This window comes from Aphelocoma coerulescens, chromosome 23 (assembly GCF_041296385.1).
Source record: "Aphelocoma coerulescens isolate FSJ_1873_10779 chromosome 23, UR_Acoe_1.0, whole genome shotgun sequence".
Classification (NCBI taxonomy): Eukaryota; Metazoa; Chordata; class Aves; order Passeriformes; family Corvidae; genus Aphelocoma; species Aphelocoma coerulescens.
Window position 1 is genome coordinate 4,852,762 of NC_091036.1, and position 24,545 is coordinate 4,877,306.

The 24,545-nt window shown below is 54.7% G+C and overlaps 1 protein-coding gene across 2 annotated transcripts; it reads right to left on the reverse strand.

The window, feature by feature from the left end:
* Nucleotides 1-594: 594 nt before the first annotated feature.
* LOC138121900 (protein argonaute-1) lies at nucleotides 595-23,761 on the reverse strand. Of its 2 annotated transcripts, XM_069035888.1 has the most exons (19): nucleotides 23,643-23,761; nucleotides 16,434-16,617; nucleotides 15,589-15,709; nucleotides 15,277-15,458; nucleotides 14,889-15,025; nucleotides 14,654-14,788; nucleotides 14,299-14,386; nucleotides 13,069-13,216; nucleotides 12,849-12,968; nucleotides 11,927-12,049; nucleotides 11,378-11,511; nucleotides 9,999-10,183; nucleotides 9,695-9,854; nucleotides 9,332-9,422; nucleotides 7,478-7,672; nucleotides 7,217-7,351; nucleotides 6,239-6,340; nucleotides 5,239-5,438; nucleotides 595-4,810 (listed from the first exon to the last, which is right to left on the reverse strand). In XM_069035888.1, exons 1-19 carry the CDS (start codon nucleotides 23,665-23,667, stop codon nucleotides 4,702-4,704), a joined length of 2,574 nt encoding a protein of 857 aa, XP_068891989.1. In that variant the 5' UTR covers nucleotides 23,668-23,761; the 3' UTR covers nucleotides 595-4,701. The 2 variants fall into 2 exon arrangements, 1 of the variants encoding a protein (XP_068891989.1); XR_011156292.1 differs by lacking the exons at nucleotides 15,277-15,458; nucleotides 15,589-15,709; nucleotides 16,434-16,617; nucleotides 23,643-23,761 and having other exon boundaries at nucleotides 595-3,066; nucleotides 4,306-4,810; nucleotides 14,889-15,012.
* Between the last annotated feature and the right edge of the window lie 784 nt (nucleotides 23,762-24,545).

A 24,545-nucleotide genomic window follows, 5' to 3' on the forward strand; every position in this document is an offset into this window, starting at 1 on the left:
TTTGTAAGGTAAAACAAAGAACTCCTCCTACAAAGAATTCAGAGGATGGCAAACAACCTCCTGTTCTGGACCCTAAGACTCAACCATAAGCTGCTGGCATTGGAGAAGACTACGATGTTTGCAAGAGTTACAAAGCTGGGAAATGTAAAACATGATGGGAAATGCAAAACATGAGGCAGTGCAGAAACCCCGAGGATCAGGTATAACCTCAATCCAAAAGGAGACTGAAATCTGTTCTTAAAGCGCCTCAGAGCCAAGAGCCCCTGAAGCACTCGGTGAGGCTGGAGGAACAGCAGATTTTGATGTACATTTCTGTTATCTAATGACCCAGGAACCCAAATTCAGTCAGTTTTCAGGTGACATTTTAATAAAAAGTGGAATTGTACTGTATTCCCAGAAGTTTTAAGCACGTATTTGTTTGCTTAAGTGTTTCTCTCATTAAACTGAGATCTGGACAGTGAGGGGTGTTGGATCCTCCGCAGTGTCTGATGCAATTCAGCTCCAGTCAGCGTTTCCCTGTTTGTCCCCCAGCCTTTCCTGAGGGAATGACTGGGATGCGCATGTCCCTTCCCCACGAGATGTGACTCAGGAGTGTCACCCCGACATATTCACATTGCTTTTATTTAGGTCTTCTGCCAACAGTTACAGGGTAACAGACACTTGGGACTGCAAAGTCGAAGTTGCAAGCAAAAATCAGGACCAAGGCAAAAAAAAAAAAAATCCACAAAGGCAATTAAATCAAATCCAATATAAATACAATGTTCTGGAGCTCTTTAATCATACTGCTTTCTTTAATAAAGAGGTGGTTAGGATCTTACAGTATTTTCTTTTGGCCTAATCCAAGGATTTTGTTACTCTTCACCAGTCTTAATTCCACACATACAAAAAAAAAATTGATATTCAACCTTTAAAATATAAGCCATATTTTCTTAATAAAATAAGTTTTATGCTGCTGCTTGTTTAGTAAGTACTGTACATCAACTGTTCACGGCTATTTAACAAATGGACCATACAGAGTTCAAGCTAGAGCAAAAAAAACCCACAAGAAAAATAACAACCCAAACGGAGCGTCCTGTAAACACCCTATGTACAGTCCCACACTTGCTCGTAGAAAGGAGGTACGAAAGGGGCTGGAAATCGAACACAAAAGCACTGGAGTCCTGGAAATTTTCTTTCACAACTATTGAAGTGCAAATCACTCAGGCAAGATATGAATTTCACTTGTTTATTGCTCTCTTGCTGTCTGGCTTCCCTTCCTGAAACAATCACATTCTTTTATTTCACACTGATTTTCCAAGAAGAAAACCTTCCGCGAGGCAACGCTGGATGCTTGGGCTGTTGGACACTGAGACATCGGGTCGTACGTGTGCGATCCCACAACACCCCGACTGCCCTGGAAGCTGTGGGGAGAGGGCAGAGCAGCCCTCCCGCCCCGTTCTGTTCAGATGTGAGATAAGGGAAACAACAGCATTCAACAGGTAAATGAAAGCTACTCCTCTTCCCACAGAACTGCATGCACTCGGCGACGCTTCCAGTCGCAGATGGAACTCGTGCGCATGGAGAAGGCAGAGACTCGGAGCTGACTGGGATGCCCGTGTGGGGTTTGTGGCTAACTACGGATCCTGATATGTACCTGGGGTAACACCTATCCGCTACAGGCAGCAAAACGCACCTCAACATGCAGCTACTCGTTTGCATCTCGGACAAGAGAAGGGGAGAAATGCCGATGCCGGAGTGCGGAGAGGGTACGGTGCATAGTCCGGTATAGAAAACATGCGGGTCACTCCAACCTCTCTAAACTTCTTCAAAGTGGAAACAGGGTTTAAAAGGGCACAGCAGCTACTGAGTTTGGCTTTTTTGTTTATCCAAAACCATGAAAACCCAATGCAGAGGGTGAAACAAGGGCAGAACACGATCTGCAAGTCAACAGCTGAGAGTTTCAGAAGCTGTGAAGCTTTTGTGTAGTTAAAATTGCTGTTAAAAGTAGGTGCTACATCAGCAAGTCTTCATTCATAGTTTTCTATGAACAGCCACCTTACAAATGAGTGCAAATCTTAAAGGTCCGTTTTACATTTCAAGTCTCAAGGTTAAAAAAAATTGTTACAGAGCAACAAGCTGTTTCTGTAAATGCCCACACTATCTCTTTTCAAATGGTTAAAAATGGCATGTGCTATGCCACAGCTACTAAAAGACATTTCAGAATTCTAGACCCAACTAAAACACTAAAATAAAAACGAGGAACCAAAATACCTTTGCCCCTTGCTGCAGAGCAGCAGCCAGGCGCGTTCCGGTGTAATGCTGGTGAACAAACTGATTTGCAGAGAGAACCTTGACCTTGACCCCGATTTTATTCTTAATGAGGAGCTTTCTAACACCAGGTGAGCGGGAACAGCCCCTCTGAGATCGTTTTGCTTTCAATGAACACAAGCCAGAGTTCGGAGGATGAGATGGAGGTGCTGATTGGTGTCACTATGCAGGCACTTGTGTAGAGGAATGTAGGCTTCTCATGTTGACACTTAGTGTTGATGTGTTCCCTACGCTCTAAAAGCCTTCCTAAGAGTTCCCTACCTACTGACCACGGATAGTTCCCGGTCTCCTCCCCACCTTGAGGATATACAGCAGTAGAGGTTGACACAAGGTGCAAAGGAGGATAAGAACCAAACACTGTGGTCTTGAGGAAAAACAGGACTGTGCTAAACGTAGGATCTTCACCAAATGTGACATCAGTGGGCTCAGCACTTAGTTTGCATAGCATAGTGATGTCTTCACTGTTCACAAACACGTTGCCCCAAAAGAAAATGGGAAGAGTGAATTCCCGGGATTAGGACAGCTCAATGGGCCAACATGACCGGTGTCGTTTTCATGAAGGCAAGGCAAGTTTCAACGTCAGAAAGTACAAACCAAAGAGGTGTAGATGTGCTTCTGTCCGCGCGCGGGCCAGGGGCAGCGCTCGCGTGGGGCCGCCTGGGAAACGCGTTCGGCAGGAAAATGATACCAGAGCTCTTCCCCTCAGAGCGTGGCAGGAGCGTGCGCCTCGTTTGTCTCTTGAAGGAAGCGCTGTGAACACTTTCACAGAAAAAACCCCAGATAATGTGCCTGGATGATATTGGTACTGAGCTGCCACCACAGCCCCGCCACCGTGCGTACGTACGGTCACTGTGCAGCAAAATGGGTCTGAAAAGCAGTGACCAGGTTCCTGTGGGGAAAAAGGCTGTTTTCCTGGTACAAGCACAAATCAGGGGTTTCTCCCATGACAACAACAAGGATTTCATCATTCTAAGGAACAAGCTGGTGTGCTTTCAGAATAAAAACCCTGGGCATGAGAGCAGTGATACCATGACACAAAGAGCAGCAAAACCTAGCAGCAGAGAGGGTGAGAGCCTGGAGGTGCTGGAGGTGGGGATGTGGTAGGTGGGAAAGCAGCCGGCCCGGGCAGACACGTGCCAAATGCACACGGGCAACGGGTGCTGTAGAGCACCTGGCACAGCACGGGCTGCAGTCGGCAGCACTCATCAGACAGAAACGTTGGAGAGCTGCGGCGTGAACACACACAGCTTCAGGAAGTGCAGGGATGTAAACTCTGAGAATGTTAATGACTTGTGGATTTTGGCAACAGACTCAATATAGTATAAAAATAATGTTTAGTAAAAAAATCCCGGTGTCCATCATAAAAATTCAGGGGGGAAAAAAAAGAAAGAAAAAAATGGATAGCGCTTTCTGTCCTCATGGGATGGAGATGCCCCCATTTGTCAGAAACAGTTTTAAATAACAAGTAGTACATTGGAAACAACAATGGGTCAGCAGCCATTAAACGTGTCCTGTATGAAAGTGCACATCTTTCAATGGGGTTTAACCACCGTGAGGTCGTGATCTGACACAAACTGCAACTGAGGACCATAGAAATTAACTCCTTCTGATGGAAATATGGACCACCATCAAGACAAGATTACTAGTTTCCTTACAAGATTAAAAACATTGAAATTTTGCAGCATCATAGTAAGGCACTCACCCATGGAAAAGTCTGTGACTGTTGCTTCGAGCGGCAGCAGCTGACTAGCTTGTAACACGAGGAAGACAGTTTTCAGTTCTGAGCTAAGTGCTAGGGTGCCTTACATTATCCGGGGGGAATTACTTGGGGGTGGGGAACTGTTAGTGTTACAATTCTCCTATAAACTAGTTGGTTTTTTTTTTTTCCCTCAACCCATTAAAGCATCTCATAATCTAAAATATTAGTTTTATAAATCTAGTCTTCTGTTTTAAGGCTCTAAAAATCCCCTCCCCCCAACCCCCACAAAAAATACCTACCAGCGCCTGGTGGGCAACGGAGGACCAAAGCCGCCAGTTCACAGTCAGAAGTCTCTAGTATTGCATCTTAAAAATGAAAACCTGCTTCCGCCTCCCGGGAGTTTTATCCCTTCCCTTGAATGCCTTCATGTGTTTGGTCAGGTCAAAATTTTGCAAAGCCAGAAAAAATTAAAAAAATAATCATCATCATCATCATCATCATCAGTCTCTTCCAATCCTACAAAGGTGTTGGATCGTTCTGTCCCATGGTGCTGGTCTCCTGCCTCGAGTTGACGCTGCCTGCCCTGCAGTGATTTCTCATTGGAAAAAAAAAACAAGGTGTCCCAATGCTTCCTTTTTTGTATGGCTCCTACAAATCTGAAAGCTTTCTTGAGTGAGGTAACAAAAGTTAGGCTTTCAAGCAAAGTACATGGTACGTAAAGTGTCCTGATGAACCTGCACAGCCTTCGCCAAGGCCTGGGGGTCTCTGCCGTTGCTCTGTCCAGATATATGGCTGCCCTCGCCACTGAAAATCAAGGAAATCACTGAATAATTATTTCATATTTTTCCCCCAGGAATGCTGAGAAAATCCCCTGGAGATGAGGATCAGCTGAGTGCTGGCAGCACAGGAAGTCACCTCACTGCAGTGCACAGGGATGCTGTGCACGCCGGTGACCACGCCTGGACTGCAGAGATTCCAGCACCTTGAGGCAGCTGGAAATACTCAGACACCCCAGAGATGCTCCCACAAGCCCAGGATGAGCTCAGAATAGGATTTAACCCTCCATTATCCCCATTCCCGCTGTGCTGGGCCTTACGAGGCTGCAGCTACCTGCAGATCTTCCCCTGGAAAGGCTCTGCTGCAGCACTCTTGGACACAGGCACTTTGAAACATCAAGGTCCCCTGCCCACGCCTGGCTCTGCCCTCCCAGAGCCACAGGCTGTGCCCCTCACCTGTCATGCTCCTTGTCCACGAGATGGTACCGCGCCCGGAACGCCACCAGCCGGGCATAATAGGCCGGGGCTGGGATGGAGACAGAGCGGGTGCAGCGCACGTAGGTATGGCACAGCTGGTACGTGAGGATCTGCAGCTCGTCCGCCGTGAACCGGTTGTCATCCCAGAGCACGTAGTAGTGGGACGGCCGGCTCGTGCCCTGAGAAGGAGGGGGCCAGCGTGAGGGGTGCTGCCTGCACCTGGATGCAGCTGCCTCTCATCCCCATCATCCCCTCCCTGATCCAAATGATCTGTCAGCCAGCCTGGGCAGGAGAGATGCCTGTGCTTCCCTGCTGTGAGAACCCTACACAGTGTGGCAGGAAAGCCCTTGGCACCAAGGTGCAAAGCAGCACTAATTCTGCTGCCTGTTCCCTCTGTGCCACACAGCCCACTGCATCCCCCACTGCCTCCCCACTGAGCCGGGCCAGCTCCCGCTGTCTGTGCAGGGGAGGGGAAGCCGAGCAGCCTCCCTTCTGAAAGCAGCTGCAGATTACACGAGTGCAGTTTTTCCAGTCCGGTTTCTGACTAATCTTGGCTGCCTGCAGCCAGGCAGCTGCAGAGCAGGCAGGGATGGCTGGCCTGGCTCTCCCGCCCAAGGCCAGACAGCAGGTCCCTGCTGACGACGAGGTGCCCTGGCAAGGCCAGCATGCTCAGACACCAGCCTACAAGCTGCTGACTTGGCCGCTCTGAAGGAGCAAAACCTCTTAGGAGAGACCCTTGGCTCCAGGAGAGTAACCGAGTACGTGCCACACAGTGCAGCAGCAGCAGCACAGACCTGGCACCTGCTTGCCAAGCCACCGCAGTGGCAGCTCAGATCCAACTATCCTCAAATCCAACTGCCCACGTCTCCATGCTAGAGGGAGGCTGTGACAGGAACAGGACAAATGCACGAGAGCACAGTCTGCAACAGCAGCCAAAAAACCCAGAAGCATCCCAAGAGCCAGCACTGCAGCACAGTACCTGAATGCCTGCATGACTGCACAGGTAGAAGTCAAACTCAAAGGGGTGGGTGATGTTGGTATCCACTGTGGTTCCTGCTGGGATGTTCCCACTCTTTCCAATCTGCAGGGAATAGAAAGAGATCCAAGCATTGCAGAGTTTGGTTATTTCCAGTTGCCAAGAGCACCATCACTAACACAGCTGCCCTGCCCCAGGGCCATGGTGGAGGGTCCCCATCTCAGTTTGAGATGCAGAGACAGTCTCTGTGCCCATTCAGGGGGAACAGAAGCAGCTCATCCTACTCTGCTCCCTGCCCAAACAGGCTTGCTTGCATTTTTTTCAGGCATTAACACCAGGCATGACATGGAGACATAGCCAACAGCATGGAAAAGAGAGCAGCAGGGTGAGGGCTGGGCAGGGGCCCATCCTACTACAGAGATGAGGATTAAGTGAGCAAAACTCCAGGGATCCCTGCAGAGTACGTGCTGGAGCCTGTGCCACAAGATACTGGGGCTTTTACATCCTGATCAAAAACTGCCCTTAGTTCCAAAGATTAAATCTTTCTGCTCATGTGGAGTAGCCTGGTTAGACTCAATCTAACCATTAAATTCAGATGAAATCTAGGAATAGTGACAGCAATCAATGTTACTGCAGAGTACATATGAACAAGCTGTGAGCAAGCAACGGGTTATTCAGCCTGTCACGTCAGCAACTCCAGCTATCACCAAAACAACAGATGTTTTCAAGCTGACAGAGGCTATTTCAAGAGTCACCAGGATCATCAGCACCCAGTAACTCATAATAACAGCAAACAGCTGGCTGGGGTTCTAGAAGCAGACTAATCCATGTGGCTGCAGGAGTCCACTGAGCAGCACGTTTCATTCAGAACGAGCTCTTCCTGCCAGTGGTGAGATTTCCCCTCGGCAAAGCCAGGGCTGGCTCTTTCATCAGACAGGGATGAATCAGCCGCCTCCAGCCCTGGCACACTGCAGCACTCACCCTCTCGTTCTTGTCTGCACAGAAGAGACGGGTGTGATGTCTCTTCTGGACGACAATGTAGGTGATGCCAGGCTGGTAATCCTTTTCCAGTTTGATGCAGGCATCTCGGATCGCCAGGAGCTCATAGTGTAGGATCTGGAGAGACAAGGGCACACAGAATGAGGGGACACACTGGCACCCAGCTGTCCCTGGGCACCCTTAAGGAACCTCAGAAGAGCCAATGCAGTTCCTCTGGCCAACGGGGATCTGAGGGTTCCTCACCTGTGGGAGCTGCCCCTCAGGAACACCATCGCGGTAGAAGATGATCCTGGTGGGCTTGAAGCGTGTGGATTTGTAGAACTGGATGAGGAGCTCCCTCACCATGTAGGACAAGTCCTCGATGATCTCTTGGCGAGGACGCTGCACGCGCACCGTGGCACAGTACCGGCTTGGGTGGGCATCCATGCTGCCCACAACCTGCAGCGACAGACAGGCCAAGCCCATGTCTTACACCAGGAAGGACAGAGGGGATGCGGGACATTCCCAGCCTCCACCTGCTTCCTCCACGCACAGCTGGCCATGGGGAGAGCACCTGAACTCACAGATCGGATGGGACAGCAAATACTGTACAGGCAATCAGTGCCCAAAAGGGACACCCCTGGTCATGGCCACATCTGATGTCACACTCTGCCATGTCCTTTGCAACATTTATGGGAATTTCCAGTGAGACAACTTTGGTTGGTGCCACTGAGTGCCGTGGCTGTGGGGACTGCTGCTGCTCTGCCCTTGCTTGACTTCTCCTGCCCGGCAGTGAGAGGGAGTGGGGCTGCCCCAGATGGCCAAGGGCTGCCCCAGATGGCCACGGGCTGCCCAAGGACGTGGTGGGTCGAGTCACTGCCTGGCAGCCATTGAGCAGAGAGTTCCCACTGCAGCGCAGGGCAGACCTCAGACACATCAGAGCAAGAGGTCAGGGGCAGCCAGGCTTGACTGTGACACAGGGCTAGGGGCACAGCATGAATCAGGTGCTGGCCCAGCTGCCTCACTCCCCACGCTCAGCAGCAACTGCGCTGTGTGCCCCATGTCCCTCGAGCAGAGAGGAAGCACCACAGACCCCACATCCTCAGCAGTGTGAATCTGCTGCCCCTGCCCTCCCCAACACTTTCACTTTTGCTTGGCAAACAGAGCTCTGGGGTTGGGGCTCCTCGACCGGAGCCAATGCGTACAATAGAAACTGTGCCTTTAGTTTCAGACACAGACCCACTTCTATTGTCCACACCAAGGACAAGGTCAAGCTGCTCCAAAGACTCTACCCTTTTCCTCCCATGCGGCTTCAAAAAAGCTTTCACAAAAGTTAAGAAAAAAGCCCTAGTGGTCCTGCACAAACCACAAAAGATGTTTTCAGAGGTAAAGCTCTGCCGCCAGGAAACAGACTGTTCTGTCCCACCCACACCTACAGCAAACAGCCCAAAGCCTTTCCCAACCCCTTCTAATTAAGAAAAAAACATTCCTCCAAAGATGCTTTTTCATGCCAAGGAAAACCTGAGCTGTGAGTCCTGGAAAGTTAGGAACTTAATAGGAAAATGCTGACGTGCTTATCCTGCATGGCAATGAGCACAGGGCAGTGTCTCTCAGCCCAGTGGAGGGCACAAGATGTCCCTGGCTCCACTGGCACTGAGCAGCACTTCACTCCATGGATGCTCATTATTCACTTGAGAAGACAATCCTCCTGCACAAAGGGCTCAGAAGCCTGGTCACCCCAGCTTCCCCATGTCCCAAACCCCAGCTCTCCAACAGGGGAAAGGTCCCTGAAGGGCTGCAGCTGGATAGGGATGCCCAGGATGACTCCATGCAGCACCAAACTCCCGGCACACTTGGGGCCGTGCTTGGGGCCGGCACGTCACGAGCCCCATCTGGTGGCAGCTGCCAGTTTCCCCGCGGCTCCCAAAAACTGCAGTTTCCCTGCGGAGAGGCAGGAAGGGATCGGGTTGCAAATCCCAAGGACTGGGATAGACGTCTGACGGGGCACAGGCCCACCCTGAGAAGTGTCATCATGGGGACAGCAGCAACACATGGACCCGAGTCCCATTCCAGCTCCTGCATTCTGCAGGGTTTTTGGGCACCAAACTGTGAACTTACAGCCGTTATCGAGGGTTTCTTCCCATCTCCTGCTGGCGGGTGAGTGACATCAGCTCCGAGGAAGATCACCGGCTGCTGAAAGACAGCAGAGCTGATGGGAGAGAAGAAAAAACAAGCAGTCAGCCTTTGAGGCCATCTCAGGGTGATGTACAACCCAATGGAGATGAGCAGATGACATCAAGGACATCTCCTGACCTCCAACGCTGGCCTGGACACATCAACAAAGAGAAACAAGTTACAAACCCCCGTTTCAAAGAGCTACTTTATGCAGGCCCCCTCTTCTCCATGTAAAGCCAGGCAGGCAGCACCACCAGGGACTTGGGATACAACCCCAAAACTATGAGAGGCAGGGGCCGTACGAACCGCTGGTGAGGCACAAGGATGTTGTTGATCCCGCCAAGCTTGACGTTGATCTTGAGGCAGAGGTTGGAAAGGGTCTGTGGGGAAGTTTTCACCACATTCTTGACCTGGACGCACTGCGTGGCCATCCCCAGGAGAGTGTCCCCAACACGCTTCACCTCGGCTGTGGGCAGAGGAAGCAGGTGAGCACAATCAGCACCGCACCACTTCCAGCAGCACCCTTGGGAATAGGGAGAGAGAGCCCTGCAGGAGCCAGCCCTGCTGAGGCAGAGCAAAGCCCTTCTCTCTGTGCTTGCCCCAGACGCACCGTACACCGGCGTCTTCCCTGGCAGGATGACAATGATGAGCTGAAGCCCTGAATAGGTGTTCTTGAGGTGTCGGAACATGGGCTCCACGCTGTCTGCACCCTGGGCGTACTTGCAGAAGCAGGGCTGGCCCTGGATTGGCATCCCAGCATCCTTGGAGATCTTGCGTAGCTGGTCTGTGAAGTTCCTGTGCCAGGAGGAGAAGCCGTGAGCCCCGAGGCCTCGTGCACGGCAGCTGTGCCACCGAGCGTGGAGCCCCACAGCACAGGACAGAGACAGGGCCATCATATCACCTCTTGGTGGCTCTATGGCACCCAGCACATGCATGGCACAGGAAACACAAGACCAGGCTGAACTGTCCCCTCTCAGTGCCCTCTTACCCATGTACTGACTCTTTCTAATGCAAATGGAGCTGAGCCCTTCTCCCTTAGGAAGCTGGAGCAGCGGGGAACAAACCTGCTGCCTGCAACAGCTGATTTCCAGGTGACTGCAAAGCTGATGCCAGCCTGCACTTACCACAATTCAGCCACACTCTGGATTTCTGGAATGCCAACGATTGATTTAATGCAGTGAGAGCCAGAGGGAACACAGGGCTCACAGCTCTGCTGCAAAGGGATCACGAGAGGAGTGCGGTGTCACTCCCATCTGCGCCCACGTACCGCAGACATGGACACTGAGCTCTTCCAAACCCCAGACACTGACCATGCCAAACACCCAGAAGAGACACACAAAGCACTCACCTTAATGCATCCACTCTCAGTCAGGAGAAACCTGAGGCCCCAGCAGAATCCAAAACCAAAGTGACCATTTCCCTAAATTAAATAAACTGCTCCTGCTGTGTCACTTTGCTAAAGAAACATATTCTCTAAGCTACCAAAGCTTTTCAGAAAGCCCAAAACTTCTCTGTAATAACCCATAGGAAATTAGGATGCTTCCTACATGAATTACATAATTTCAGATTATTGAGGAAACTTTTAATCCTCAGAACCCCTTCTCTCTGGGGAGATTCAGTCTTAGAAGAGTTCAATACAGGTTTAGAGCTGGGAGTTTCAGCTCCCAATACTGCAGCTCCCCAATGCAAAGAGTAGATAGAGGAGAGCCTGACTGACAGCTCACAGGTATTCACTCCAACCTGGCAGCTTTGTGATGACTTAGGGACCATTGGCAGCTGGGACAAACAGTTAGGCTCTCTGGATAAACCAAAAGCAACAGGAACTGGACACCCCACATCAGATTGGTACCACAAGCAGTGGAGCTCCCTGCAGCTCCAGCACTGGCAATACCGGACATGCAGCCCCTGGCTGTGAGCAGCAGCGGGGCTGTCCCTGGAGCCACGGCCCCTCTGGCTTCCCCCACCCGCATGGGCTGCCCCTTTCCTTACTTCAGCACCTCCTCTCGACACTGCTTCTGCGGGGCAAAGCAGGCAATGGCCCAGACTTTGATCTCAATGCCGTTGTAGAACTGCTTCCCTCGCATGTCCCACACGCCCTGGTTGGGAGTTGCAATGGCCCGGTTCTGCAAGGCAAACAGACGGTCAGAGCGCGGCCGCAGCCTGCCCGGCCCCGCAGCCCCAGAGCCCCCGCATGGGCTGGGGCTGTGCTCCCTGTCCCAGTGCTGGAGCTGGAGCTGACTCCCTGGTGATGGGCAATCCACAGCCTCAGCTCCTCAGCAGTGACAGAAAATTCACCCGAGCTGCCCTACCCTGAGCACGTCTCTCCTCTTCATCTCATCACCAATGACTCTTGGCTATAACTTTCAGACCAGTTATATTGCAAAAAACCCAAAAACCACAAACCCAAGGCACTTCGATAAAACATTCCAGCTCTTAACAGGAAGGTAACACAACTTTTGCTCAGAAACAGTGTTTCTAGGTGTGACAGCATCTCCCTGCACAGTGCAGCTCAGCCCAGGCAAGGGCAGCCCCACTTACCCGGCCTCCATACTGCAGGATGGGAGCCGGCAGGACCCGCCCTGTCACCTCCGTCATATCATCCTTCACCTTGATCCCAAACTCCTGAATGTATGGATCCAGGTTGTAGCTGGCATTCTTCATCTGCAAGAGGGAAGGAACGGCCATGAGAGGGAGACCAACTGCTGCATGCCAGGCAGCTGCAGCTGGCCAGGAAATGTGGGCACCTGAAGCCCTGTTCTCCATAGAGCTGCAGGTGGAGCAGCTCTGTCGGGGGAGGACGAGCAGATCACCATTGAGGCCCAAACCCTCTCCTGCAAACTGACCCACGGGGACCTGGTTTTGAAACACACTAACCAATGCAACTAACAGGACAGCCTGCTCCTGGGATTTAAGATTTCAACATAAAGGTTCAGGCTGGCAAGAAACTCATCAAGAGTCCCAGAAGGAATACCAAATGTCCCTGGCTTCAAAAGCCCAGACACACGTTTGGGGAACAACAGGCCCGTTAACCAGTGGCCAGGCACAGACAGAGTTCTTGCACTGCAGCCCCACCACACACAGCCCCACATACACCTACAGCCAGGGCCATGACTTTAGTTTGTTTCCCATTTTTAGTTCCAGCTTCCTTTGGGTCAGGTTCCATCAGTGCGAGGGCCTGAATTTTCTGCACATGCATTTCCATGGTCACTTTGAGCCAGGCTCCCCTGTGCCAGTGTCCATTATGTACACACAGGCACCTCTGCCCAGGGATTCAGTGGGAAGAGGGGGATAACACCCTGCCATTAACCTCACCAACATCTTCTCAGCAGGTCACAGCTCTCCAGTGCAGAGCAGCTGAGGAGCAGGACCACAGCAAGGTCCATCACAGACATGATGCCATAACCTGCCATCAGTGCCACAGCCCCAACCTCGTCCCCTCCAGGGACTTGGTGTCACGTACCAGGCGACTGATTTCCTCCTGCCTGTCTGGGGCAGACCTGGCTGTTGCTTTTATCATGGTTGACGTTTGATTGTCCGTGAGCTTCTTGATACACCGCTGGCCTGCCACGATGTTACACACCTGCATGGGAGGGGACAGACAGCAGCCATGTGTTGGGGACAGGTAAGACATGGGGGACCACAGCTGAGCACAGCCCCAAACCACAGGTGCCAACACTCACCTCCAAGGGAAGGTACGTGTGTTTCTGCTCCTGGCCAACCTGGAGACAGGGCAGGTGAGGGTATTTCAGCTGCAGGTTGTATTTCTGCTTGAAGTACTGAGCCACTGTGCACTCCACTGTCTGACCACTCTCCAGCTGCAGTGGGAACCTGGCAGAGGCAGGACATGAGGGATGCACCTACTCAGAACAGACACTTCCAGACCTCAGGCACTATGTACTGTGGCTGGGAAGAGGGAGCTGCCAGGTTCCCACCCTGAGCTGCCATACAACAAAATAAAAAGCACAACAGTGGTATTTTCAGAAACGGAGTCAGGAATACTCTTATCCCAGTGTGGGACTGAGGTCCCTAAATAAAGCTCTCCCTCACTAATCCAGCTAATCAGGGCAAATGTTTATTGCAGGACGTGCCACACATGCCATGGTAGGGCACAAAAATACAGCACACTGGCACTCAGGAGAGCTTCTGTGACTGGTGTCCTCCCTGGGAGCTGAACAGAGCTCCAGGAAAAGGCTAAATGGCCTCTCCACGTACAGGACAGCAGTTGCAGGGTGGGCAGAAAGAAGCAGGAGGGAAACATTTCCCTTCAAAAACAGAAGGGAAAAAAAATCAAACTTCCTGGCTGCAGGAGACACCGCAGCTGGAGAGCAATACCCATCCTCAGCCAGCACCAGCTGCTCCCAGCTCCATAAAGAGCTCCATGAAAATGCAGAATTAACCTGATATTCTTTATAGAACCAAAATTATAGGACAGCCAGGTTGACTACATCAGCGAGGTGCCACATTCCTCCTGCGCTCACTAATCCCAGGGCTATGACCCAAGGATGCTGGTGCACAGGAGACACTGAGGGGTGCCCAGGCCCAGCCTGCTACCAGGCACACACAAAAAATTCCAAGGCAGACACTCATGTTAGCCCCTGACAAAGTCTCTGCTCTGGTAGTGACTATTTTAAGAATGAAGAAAACCAAACCCGGAGGTAAAAACTAGGACAATTCCTGGCACGTCAGCTCCCGCCCGCCGCCGCGCTCTGCCTGCCAGACACAGCATCCTCTGTGCTCCCATCTCCCTGCATCCCACTCCACACATGGCACAGGGCTGCAGAGCCCCAGACACCTCTCTTTTTGCCATCAAAGACTGCAGCTTCCCATCCAGCTCTCACTAATGACACCAGCAGCTGTTAACAAGGAGAACAGCGCGGATTTTTCCAAGGGCATCTGCCCACCCGCCTTACGTCTGGTGGCTGGCTGGCCGTCGGGTAACGTTACACACACGGTATTTCCTCTTCATCTGCCCACAGTGGGTCACCTCCACCTTCAGACCTGATGTTAGACAGGGAGACATGGCACAGTCATGGCGAAGGTAGGAGCAATTCCCCTCTGCCCAACTTCCCTGGGACACTGACAACAGCTTCCTTAACTAATTCCCTGCTTGCAGACACCCCAACAACAGCATGAGGGAGGGAATGGTGCCTCAGAAGACATTGAAAATGTGCAACCCCTGTAACCCCACCGTGATCAGGGACTGGGTGGGACACAAGCCACAGTCAGCATCAGGGGACAGGTCCCAGTGCTCCCCAGGGGCTCTACCTTTGATCTCCTTGGTGAAACGCACTCTCTGCGAGTCCGTCAGGGGCTTGGGCTGCTCGTCAATGTTCCGGATGTCCAGCACCTCACACATGAACTCAATGACAGGCTGGGCTTTGTAGAAGGCAGTGGCCGACACTGTGGGACAGACACCACGATGTGTCTCTGCTCTCAACCAGCCTTCCCAAACACACCCAGCCCCGCCACTGCAGCTCCCCAGCATGAGAAATAACGTCACCATCGATGTTGAGCATCATCTTCCACATGGCAGGCCGGACTGACTGGTGGAAACCGAACCAGACCTCCCTGCCCCCTCCCAGGGGGTGGTAGTAGCCTTCAGGGGGGGAGAAGAAGGACCGGCCGACTGGAGTGTACCTGTGAACCAGGGCAAACCATGTCAGTGGCACACACTGGGCCCACAGCAGCACTCCCAGACCCCCGAGCTGGCACTCATCCTGCCAGCTGCATCACCTCCTCTGTTTCTTTTGCAGCAGCACCCAAGGACATGGCTGGCACAGCCGCCTCCTCCAACGACTGTCAAGGCCAGTCCCAGCCACAACAGCCTGCCAAGGGCAGCAGTCCCCTCCCCTCCCTGGCACAGCCCCATTGTCCCTCAGTGCAGGTACCTCATGGAAGCCAGGTGCCTCATGGCAACATCCAGCGCCTGGACGGACTCCAGCGGGACAGGGATCTGCCCGCTGACCAGGGCCTCGTGCAGCATGCGCCAGCTCACAATGGCCATCCATTTGATAGAGACCTTAAATATCCTGTCCTTGCCTTCCCCTGGGATTGTCACCTCAAAGTCAACCTGGGTGCAGGAGGGAAGGGACAGTGACCATGGCATCCCCAGAGGGATGAGGCAGGGTCATTTTCTGCTGGTCTTTCCCAGGCAGGAGGGAGGTCACAGTGCCCACACGGGGGTCACTGCCCCCTCTTACCCGCTCGTTCCCAATGGGTAAGGCTGTGACAGTGTAAATGTTCTTCTTCCCATCATAGACTGGTTTTCGGTCACCAAAGATCTGGGGTTTGAAGTGCTGCACCATGTACTCCACGACTTCCCTATGCAGGCAAGGTAGAGGGGAAGGAGGAGAGAAGAGAGAGGTTTGTTTTGTCACTTTCTTTACAGCCTGATACCTTCTGCAACCTGTCCAGTCCACCCCAGCCTCCCTTCCTGGGGCAACTGAGAACAGAGCTAAGACCCCTGGGGCAGGAAAGCCCCTGCACAAGCAGCCACGTGCCTTGTCCCATAGCTCAGTACGTTGGCTTTGGCAGGAGTGTACATGGCACAAGGGAACACACAGTGGCTGGAGCTGCCGGAGTGTGACTTGATGCTGAAAGCACATGCAGCATCTGCTCGCTGGCCCTCGGGGCACAGAGCTCCCCGGGCTGCGAGGGGAGGAGGGGACAGGCAGCGAAGAGCACATCAAAAAGGAAAACAAAGAAAAGAAAAGTACATGACGGCCTGAGGTCTGGGCTCGCTATTTTTGAATCAGGGATTGTTGCCAAAATAGCACAGCTGCTTCAGAGCAGCAGGGACTGTGCTGAGGCTCTGGACCCCTGACACTCCCAGGCCAGGAATGAGCACTGCTGCACAAACACGGCTGGGGGGTCCAGCCACCTGTGGACATCATGCCGTGCCATGACCCCTGCCACTGCTGTGACCCCTGCCATCATGGTCACCCTAATGGCTTCTACTGGAAAAAGAGAGACAGGCACTTATGGAGCCTCCACAAGGAAACTGGAAGCAGGGAACAAGTGCCAAAACCTCTAATACTTGCCTTACCTGTTGACTCTGCGTGGACATTTATCGGGTTTGATATCCACTTCATAATGATACACATCGATCTTGGGAATGTCCACTTCAAAGTAGTTGGCCAAGAGCTTGATGGGCTTCCCGACAGTTCCTATCCCGGGCCGACGCGGTGCTTGAAACACCTGCTGCAAGGGGGGCAGGTATGCGCCTGCAGCTGTGGGAGAGAGCACGGGTCAGCGGGGCTGGGAGGGACCCCATGCCCAGACAGACAGACAGACAGACATCTCACAGAGTCACAGTGCTCTCCATCACCACATCCTGAACTGGAAGGTCTCCCACTACTCCTCCTCCTGGCAGGAGGTGGCAGTGGCAGAATTCAGAGCAGCACACCAGGGAGCAGCTTCCCCGGGCACCATCCGGGAAGCACTGGTGCCAGCCGAGCTGTTGAAGGGCAGTGCCAGGCCACAGCAGCCACACCAACTCCCTCGGCACAAGCTCCAGCACTGTCACCTCTGACGGGAGAGCAGCACCAGCTTCACTGTCACGGAGCTGCAGGTCTGCCCCTTTCCAAGGGGATGCAATTCCCTGGATACTCTGTCAGCACAGACATACAGACTCATGCCTTTCCCCTCCATTCCCCAGCAAATTCCGACTCACTGCTGGAGGGAGGATGCCACAAGAAACAGGAAACACATTATTCCATCTGCACTACACAGTTCTTGAACTGCTGGGTTTTGCAAAAAAAAACCCAAAACAAACCCAAACCCATCCCAAATCCCCACTTGAAGCAGTGTGGGGACCTGTAAAGAGGGAAATATTAGTTTTTCCACAATTCCCATTACACAGACTCACTTATGAAGCTCTGGAGATACAGGATGGTACCAGCACATGGCTACAGGACTGAGCTGCATTTCTAAATCAACAGCACCCTCGGACTCAAACGTATCTTAAAATATTGCCAAGGAATTATTCCACCCCGCTGCTCTCCAAGGTGAGCTCTGCCTTCCCTGCCCCATCCCCACTTTGCCCATCTCTACCCCTCCCAGTCTGCAGCTTCTATTTGTTCCTCAAACCCCACGAGGTCTGAGCCAGCTGGGCCAGCGCAGGGAGCGAGCGTGGGGGTATTCAGAGTGCTCCATCTGCGCGGCCAACTGTCCACATCGGCCCACAGACAGCAACCCAGCTCCAATTCAAGCTCCTGAACACATGGTACTTTTAGCACCCCTTTCTCCCATCCACTTTCTTTTTAAATCCATATTTCCATTCCAGGCTAAAAATATCAGAAGCAGAAAAACAGAAGAGCAGCAAACTAAGCTTCAAATTTTCCTTTTACTTTTGCACCCAAACTCTGCAAGACTTTTCCTGCTGATGGAAGGCCACCAGTGCTGCAGGACACTGAGGGGATGGGAAAACTCTTGTGAGCATCCAGGGGATGAACTCCAGAAGTTAATGCTCCAACATCTGCTCCTGCTTCTGCCCTGAGACAGGAGCTCAAGAGATCCAAAACCCACTGGGAGCCCCAAGCCTAGGCTAACCTGGCCCCAGCAGCTCCTTGGACATGGCAGCACAGGACTTGGAGCAAGGTGGGGATCCCTGAGTCCACTGCGGGGCTCAGACCCTGCAGGCACCTGCAGCTGCCCCAAGACAGGGTGACTGGCAGCCACCCCCAAAAAGCATCTGCACTGCGCTTCGGGAGCAGCTTGTTTGAAGGAACTGATTTTCAGATGAGCTGCTCCCGGTATAAGTCATGTCTCCACATGATCAACATTTCTTGGCAGTGGCCAGCTCCCTGGCTGTGAGCTGATGCATTCTTAAATCATGGCTCACAAGCAAAGAGGTATTTGCCAGTGCTGCTGGAGCCTCCAGCCCCTGAGTTTGAGTGGGGAATCATGCCACCCACCTGCAAGATCTGATGGGGGACAGCAGCTCTCCCCTGCCTTTCCTGCAGCCACATCAATACCAGCACAAGCAAATTCGCCTCCTCTGGATCATCTCACTCCCCAGACAATCCCGGCAGCCATGTGTGAGCAGGACTGCAACTCCATGTACCCATGGTAACCCTGCAGATGCAGGAAACACAGGGCAGTGGCCACAGCTTGACAGCTGCTCAGTGGCACTTGGGTGCCCAAGAGAAGCTGAAGCCAGTTTGGGGCTGGCAGGAGTTGCAGAGGTGTGACCAATTCATCCCATACCAATCCCACACTGGGCACTGCTTTGGTCACTCCAAAATGAGAGGCTTTGCCATGCAAACCCTCTTGCCAGAGAATCCCCAAATGCTTCATGAACATAACACCCCACTCATTAGGCTCATGAATCACAGGTGAAGGAAGGAGCCAGCCTCCAGCAACACAAAAGTTGGCTCAGAATTTTGATGGGACACAGAAGATACAACAAACGCAGGGTAAGATAAATGGGCAGTGTGGCCAGAGGGAGCAGCACCTAACGGCACAGGAGATGCTCTGCAAAGACCAGGGCAGGACCAGGAACAGCATGAAGGATGGGCAAGTTCACCCCTGGGCTGACTCAGAGGGTTTTATTTTGGTGACCACAACACACAGTCCCTGAATGTGACAAGCCAAAGCAGCTGCCTAGGCAGCACCTCCAGCATGTGAGCTGGGCTCTCACCTGGCCTTGGCTGCTTCAGAGCAGGTGGGAGAGACCCCAAAACTCTTTGGTGAATAGGAAGGCTAGGTTCATCCTTTCACATGCCACATTCCTGCCCCGGGGCGCTCAGGGTCCCTCCATGATTTGCTTCAGTGAAAGCCACCCTCCTCTTGGCTCCGAGGATGCTGCCAGGGAATCCCGGGCAGCTCGACTGTCATCCCCAGACACCTCATGCCTGAAGCCGGCTCAGGGCAAAGGAAAAGGAGCCAGCAAGAAGAAGCCTCGTTAAAAAGCTACCCAAAGTGCATGGAAATAGGGGGCTCCTGCATAGGGGGGTTTGGCTCCTGCATACCTCGACTCTCCATGGCAAAGCTGCACAGGCTCCCACTTTGTCATGTAAATGCGGGCGCCGGGGCCGGGGGCTGCAGGGCGAGTGTTGTTCCTGCAGCACAATGCGGCCAGTGAGCGGGATGAAATCCGCTGCCATTAGAAATTCCGCGGCCTGGGAGGAATCACAGACTTTCGCACACAAAGCCGTGCCCTGGGGACGCGCCGGCGGCGGGAGCATCGCCGCCCTTGCGCCGGGTACCGCGGGCAGAGACGGCGGCGAGGGCAGTGCCACCGAGGTGAAAGCAAGTTTGAGGTAATTAGCGCTGGAATAAGCTTTGTATCTGTTCATTATTGTAACAGCTGGGGAACAGGACCGGCTGCCCAACAGCTGCCTTCGCCGGGCGAAGCCGCCGGTGGGACGGCATGAAATTACCATGTCATTGAAATCCTCTCCAGCGCCGCATTCAGCCGAGGGGCCGCGGGAACGGGGCCCAGACAAAAGGGAGTTTTATTGCGGCGGCGGCGGGTCCGCGCCGGCCCCCTCTCCACACACCCACCCGCCAAAATACAGCCGGGAACCGGAGAGGTGCAGACAGGTCCGCAGCACAACAAATGCCACCGGACACGCAGCGTGGTCCATCCTCACCCTGAGACATCTCCCATCCTGAACTACCCCAGAACCCCCCTGAGAAGTGAAATCCCTGTCGGGGAGCAAAGCAAGGGGCAGCACCAGTGGGAAAGGCAGCTGCTGGCAGGGGGTGAGCAATTGGCATTCCCAATCTCCAGGCTCTACACCTCTAAAACCACCGGCTCTAAGCAGTGACCAATGCCATCCCACACAGCCAAGACTTCAAAAAGCCCCATCTCGGCTCCGCCAACCCAGACATTGCCACCGTTCCTTCCCAAGTGTACTGAGTACTACCAGGGCCATGCAACTGCAGGCACTTTTTGGTTTGACACCAAATTGAGTGTCAGCAGGTGATGCACACACGGGACAGAGGCTCCGTCTGCAGCCATCAGAGCTCAGCATTCAACCTGTCTGTGCACCAGAGCCTGGCTGCAGAGGGCAAGGCTGAGCTGTCCAAGCTCTGCTCCTACCCCGCACTGGGGTGGCTGCATGCAAAAGATGAGCCAAAACGGGCTCTTCTAAACTGTTTTACTACAGTACTGACACCCGAAAGCAGCTGAGTTCTTTGTATCCTCACACTAAACATTGCAAAGGACACTGCTGTGCTTCCCACCTGGAAATCACAGGTGACACCCTACAGTGCAAGCTATAAACCTGCCTGGCCAAGAGGGGTGTCCCTGCACCCTGGGACACGCAGTCCCGCAGGCTGAGCTGGGCAAGAGTGTGAAGCTGTGGGTGCTGCGACAGAGCACAAGGAACAGCAGCAAGAGCAGTGCCAGCTCCATCACACCCGCATGCAGGGGCTGTACTCCAGCTGCTCTGCCTCGAGAGAGCGGCGTGGTGATGCCAGTGGTGCGGTGATGCCAGCGGTGCGGACACGGCTCAATCATGAGCCGACCCGTGAGGGTCCTGCCAAGCTGGCCTCAGCTGTCCAGCAGCTCTGTTTTCCATCCCCCTGATGGGGTTTGAGAAGCACCAGCACAGCAAGTGCCAGCACCCCTTCTGAGCACACCAAGTGGCACTTCCAGGCTGCGTGACATGGCACGGTGACCCTGGGGTCCCCGCTAAAGGCGCCTGGGCTGGGCAGAGGCTGACACCCCCTGCCAGCCGTGCGGGGTCTCCCGCTGCTCCTGCACTGCCCAGGCAGCAGCCAGGGACACACAGAGCCGGGAGTCGCAGACAAAGCCGGCCCCCAGTGCCGGAGGGACAGGACAAAGGCAACGCTGGCTCCTCTCCATGTCCCACCGCGGCCCCGCAGAGCCACCGGCTCCTGGAGAGAAGGCTAAACCCGCCCGTGGCTCCGTGCGGATCACCCTCCCCAAGGAGCAGCTTCTCTGCCTGATTTGGCTTCCTTCTCGCGTCTGCCATCTTAATAACTTGTCTGTGTTTTGTTCTTCCCAGGGTTTAGGGAGAGGCTGCAGAGAGTGTTTAGAGATAAACCATCCGTGCTGTGTCTCCAGGCAAGGTGCTTCTCCTGGCTTTGTTTCTCGGTCTAATCCCATCCCAGAAGCAGGCATACGCAATTTCGTGTTTCCTGAAGATAAAGGAGCCCCAACAGCCAGAGCAGCTTTGGGGTTTTTGCAAGGTTCAGCACAGGAAGACAACGGTTGAGATTAGCAGCCTTTAGGAAGTTTGCAAGGGATAAAGAAAACTATAAGTTGGAGGAAAATAAGCTTAGTTTTTAAAACCACTGCATGTGTGTGCCTTCCTGAGTGCTGACTGTGGGTCAGATGTCCTGGGTTTTCCCGCTGCCTTTCCAGGCATCTCCATGTTGGGCATATCCAGGCACATGCCAGTTTCTGCTTTATTGCCCTGATAAGCCACAGCATCATCAGAGCTCGCACGCAAGGCTCACCTCATACCCAGGGGCTGGCACAAGCAGAGGGGTGCCAAAGCAGGGCAGGATTCACAGCAGCTCTGATGACATGGGGTTCATGTGTCCCCTGCCCACAGGGCAAATGGGGTGGGAGCAGATACCCCCAGCCAAATTTGGGGACAGAAGAGGAAACTCCCAAGGGTGCAGCATCAGAGCCCTGCTCCCAGTGCAGCCCCCACAGGCCCAGGGACTGAAGCCCAAACCTGTCCACCGAGTGCATCCCCATCCCAACACAAGAGATTCTTTTAAAGCACCTTAAGAGCATCAGTTCAGGCTGGGGTAGGAGGGTGTCCGGCGGCGTTATCTGTGTGGCCCTGAAGCAGCAGTGCTGCTATCGCGCCTGGGCACCGGCAAAGTCCGTGGTGCCGCCAAATCACGGCTTCCAGAGGCCATAAATCAGCCCAAACACAAAGCGCCGGCAGCCAGAAGGTAAAGCAGACACAGGGAGATTTCTGTGCCACACTTAAAGTAAATATCGTAAGAAAGGACTGAAGTTTGCAAACACTCAGAAGGTTTATGTCAAAATCTCACCAGGCTGATGTTTTACGGCGGGTGACAAACCCACCAGCGCAAGAGAGGTGGCAGGGCAGCGACTGCCGATCCCATTGCCCTGCCCCTTCGGAAGGGCAGCAGCTCCCCATCCCCATCGGCCCGTGCCTGAGCAGGGCAGTGACCCGCGTCTCCAGCACCCCATCCCTCCTTCTGCCTCATTTTAGGCACCAAAATCCTTCTGCGACTCAGCAGCGCAAGTTGGCGATGCTCAGGCCAGACACAGGAGCGAGAGGCTGCCGATGCGACGGCCTAGGGAATGGCTCTCCAAACCCCCGCGGAGCAGCTCGGCACGAAGGGCACTGCCAGCTGCTCCCGTCCCCAGCCCGGCGTGCGGAGGCTGGGGCAGGGGACACGGGGGGACACGGGGGAACACGGGGGGACAGCGCGGCTCTGGAGCTCGGCCCCGCGGGGCCACGCTCAGCCCCGGCTCCGCGCATGCCCTGGCACGGGGAGAGGAGACGCTTCGTGCTGTCACGGCACACGGCGTCGCCGGCCTCGCGCCAGCTCCAGCCTGAGCCCCGCTCCCTGAACTCGGGGAACGGGCAGCTGGGGGATGGATGGGGAGCGGGGAGATGAAACGGGAGCTGGGGGGGATAAAATGGCAGCTGGGGCGGTGGAATGGCAGAGAGGGGAGTAGAATGGCACCTGGGAGCTGGGGGGATGGATGCGGTGGGAGGTCGGGGGGATGGAATGGCACCTGGAGGAAAGGATGGGGAGCCGGGGGGATGCTGCTGCTGCTTTGTGCACAACAGGCCCCTTGCGCAGGGCTCGCTCCGCGCTGTGGGGACCTGCGGCTGGACGTGACCCCGGCCCTGTGCCCCCTCCTGCGGGATTTCCGCGGGTCCCTCCATCGCCCCCTCCCCTGCGTCCGCACCGCTGCTGCTCTCCGGACACCCGGGGGACGCGCCTGCCCGGCGGACCCGCAGTTCCCCCCCGCACCCCCGCTGCTCAGACCCCCCCCCCCGCGCCTCCGACATCCCCCGATCCTCGGCATCGCCCCCGCACATCCCGCGCCGCCGCCACATCCATCGCCACCCGCCGCGGTCCCCTCCGCACATCCCTCCAGCGCGGCCCCCCCGCCCCACGATCCCCACACGGTACAGCTCCCCCGGCCCCCGCCGCACTCCCGCCCCCCGTTCCACCGGCCTCATCCCTTTCGCCCCCCGCCGCCCTCTCGGCGCTCCCGGGCGCGCAGCGCTCCGACCCCCCCCTCCCGCCCCATCCCCGCCCCATCCCCCGCCGGCGGTACCTGCTCCCGAGGGTCCCGCTTCCATCCCATCCACGCGGGCGCCGCTCCGAGCCGGGGGCCGGGGCAGGGCCGTGCCGGGGGCCGAGGCCGGGCAGGGCCGGGGCCGGTGCCGCAGCCGCCTCACGCCCCTCACGCCGCGCGCACGCGCCGCCGCCGCCCGGCCCCGCGCGCAACAAAGGCGGCGCCCGCCGGCCCCGCCGCCATCTTGGGGCCCGCGGGGAGCGGGAGGAGCCGGGGGGCCGGGGGGCTCCGCTCGGGACAGCGGGGGGGCCCAGCCGGGGCTGGGGAGCGGCGGAGCGCTGCCCGCCCGCCCGCGCCTCCCGCTGCGCCGTTGCCACAAATATTTATGTCGTGGGTTTTCCCCTTTTTTTTTTTTTTTTTTTTTTTTTGACTCATTTTGTGCGGCCGGGTCGAAGAGGAAGCGCTGTGAACCAGTTCTTGTATGGGCCGCTGTACGGTCAACTCCTGAGGTGCCCTGAGAGTCGCCAGGCAGGAGCAGGGCAGGAATTCCCCGTGGGCCCTGCTCCATCTAAATCCATAGAACCGGGCAGAGCATCCTTTTCCCATCCCGTGTCCCGCCACCTCCCAGACCCGTCCTTCCCAGGAAGTGCAAATCCCGACCCTGTGCCTCGACTTGTCAGTAACATCATAAACCCCAGGAGCATCATTCCCACAACGAGCCCAGGTGTGTGATCCTGGCAGGGCCATTCCAGGAATCGGTGGAAAAGCCACAGGAATTTAGGCTGTCAAAGCGTTCCCACCTCGTGCTGTTCTCTCAAAGCATGAGGAGCAGCTCCTGCTGTCCCGAGGGAGGGGCTGGAGCAGGACCCAGCCGGGATTTTGGAGTCGGAGCTGTGGCACAGAATCCCATGCATCACTCAGCCCTGGGTTCCTGAGGTTTGA

Excerpts from the sequence above, each read along its gene's own strand:
- LOC138121900 (XM_069035888.1), bottom strand. The coding sequence starts at position 23,667 with ATGGAAGCGGGACCCTCGGGAGCAG. Across the intron at positions 16,618-23,642 it reads AGCGGGACCCTCGGGAGCAG|CTGCAGGCGCATACCTGCCC; the intron begins GTACCGCCGGCG and ends TCTCTCCCACAG. Across the intron at positions 14,789-14,888 it reads GATGATGCTCAACATCGATG|TGTCGGCCACTGCCTTCTAC; the intron begins GTGACGTTATTT and ends TCTGTCCCACAG.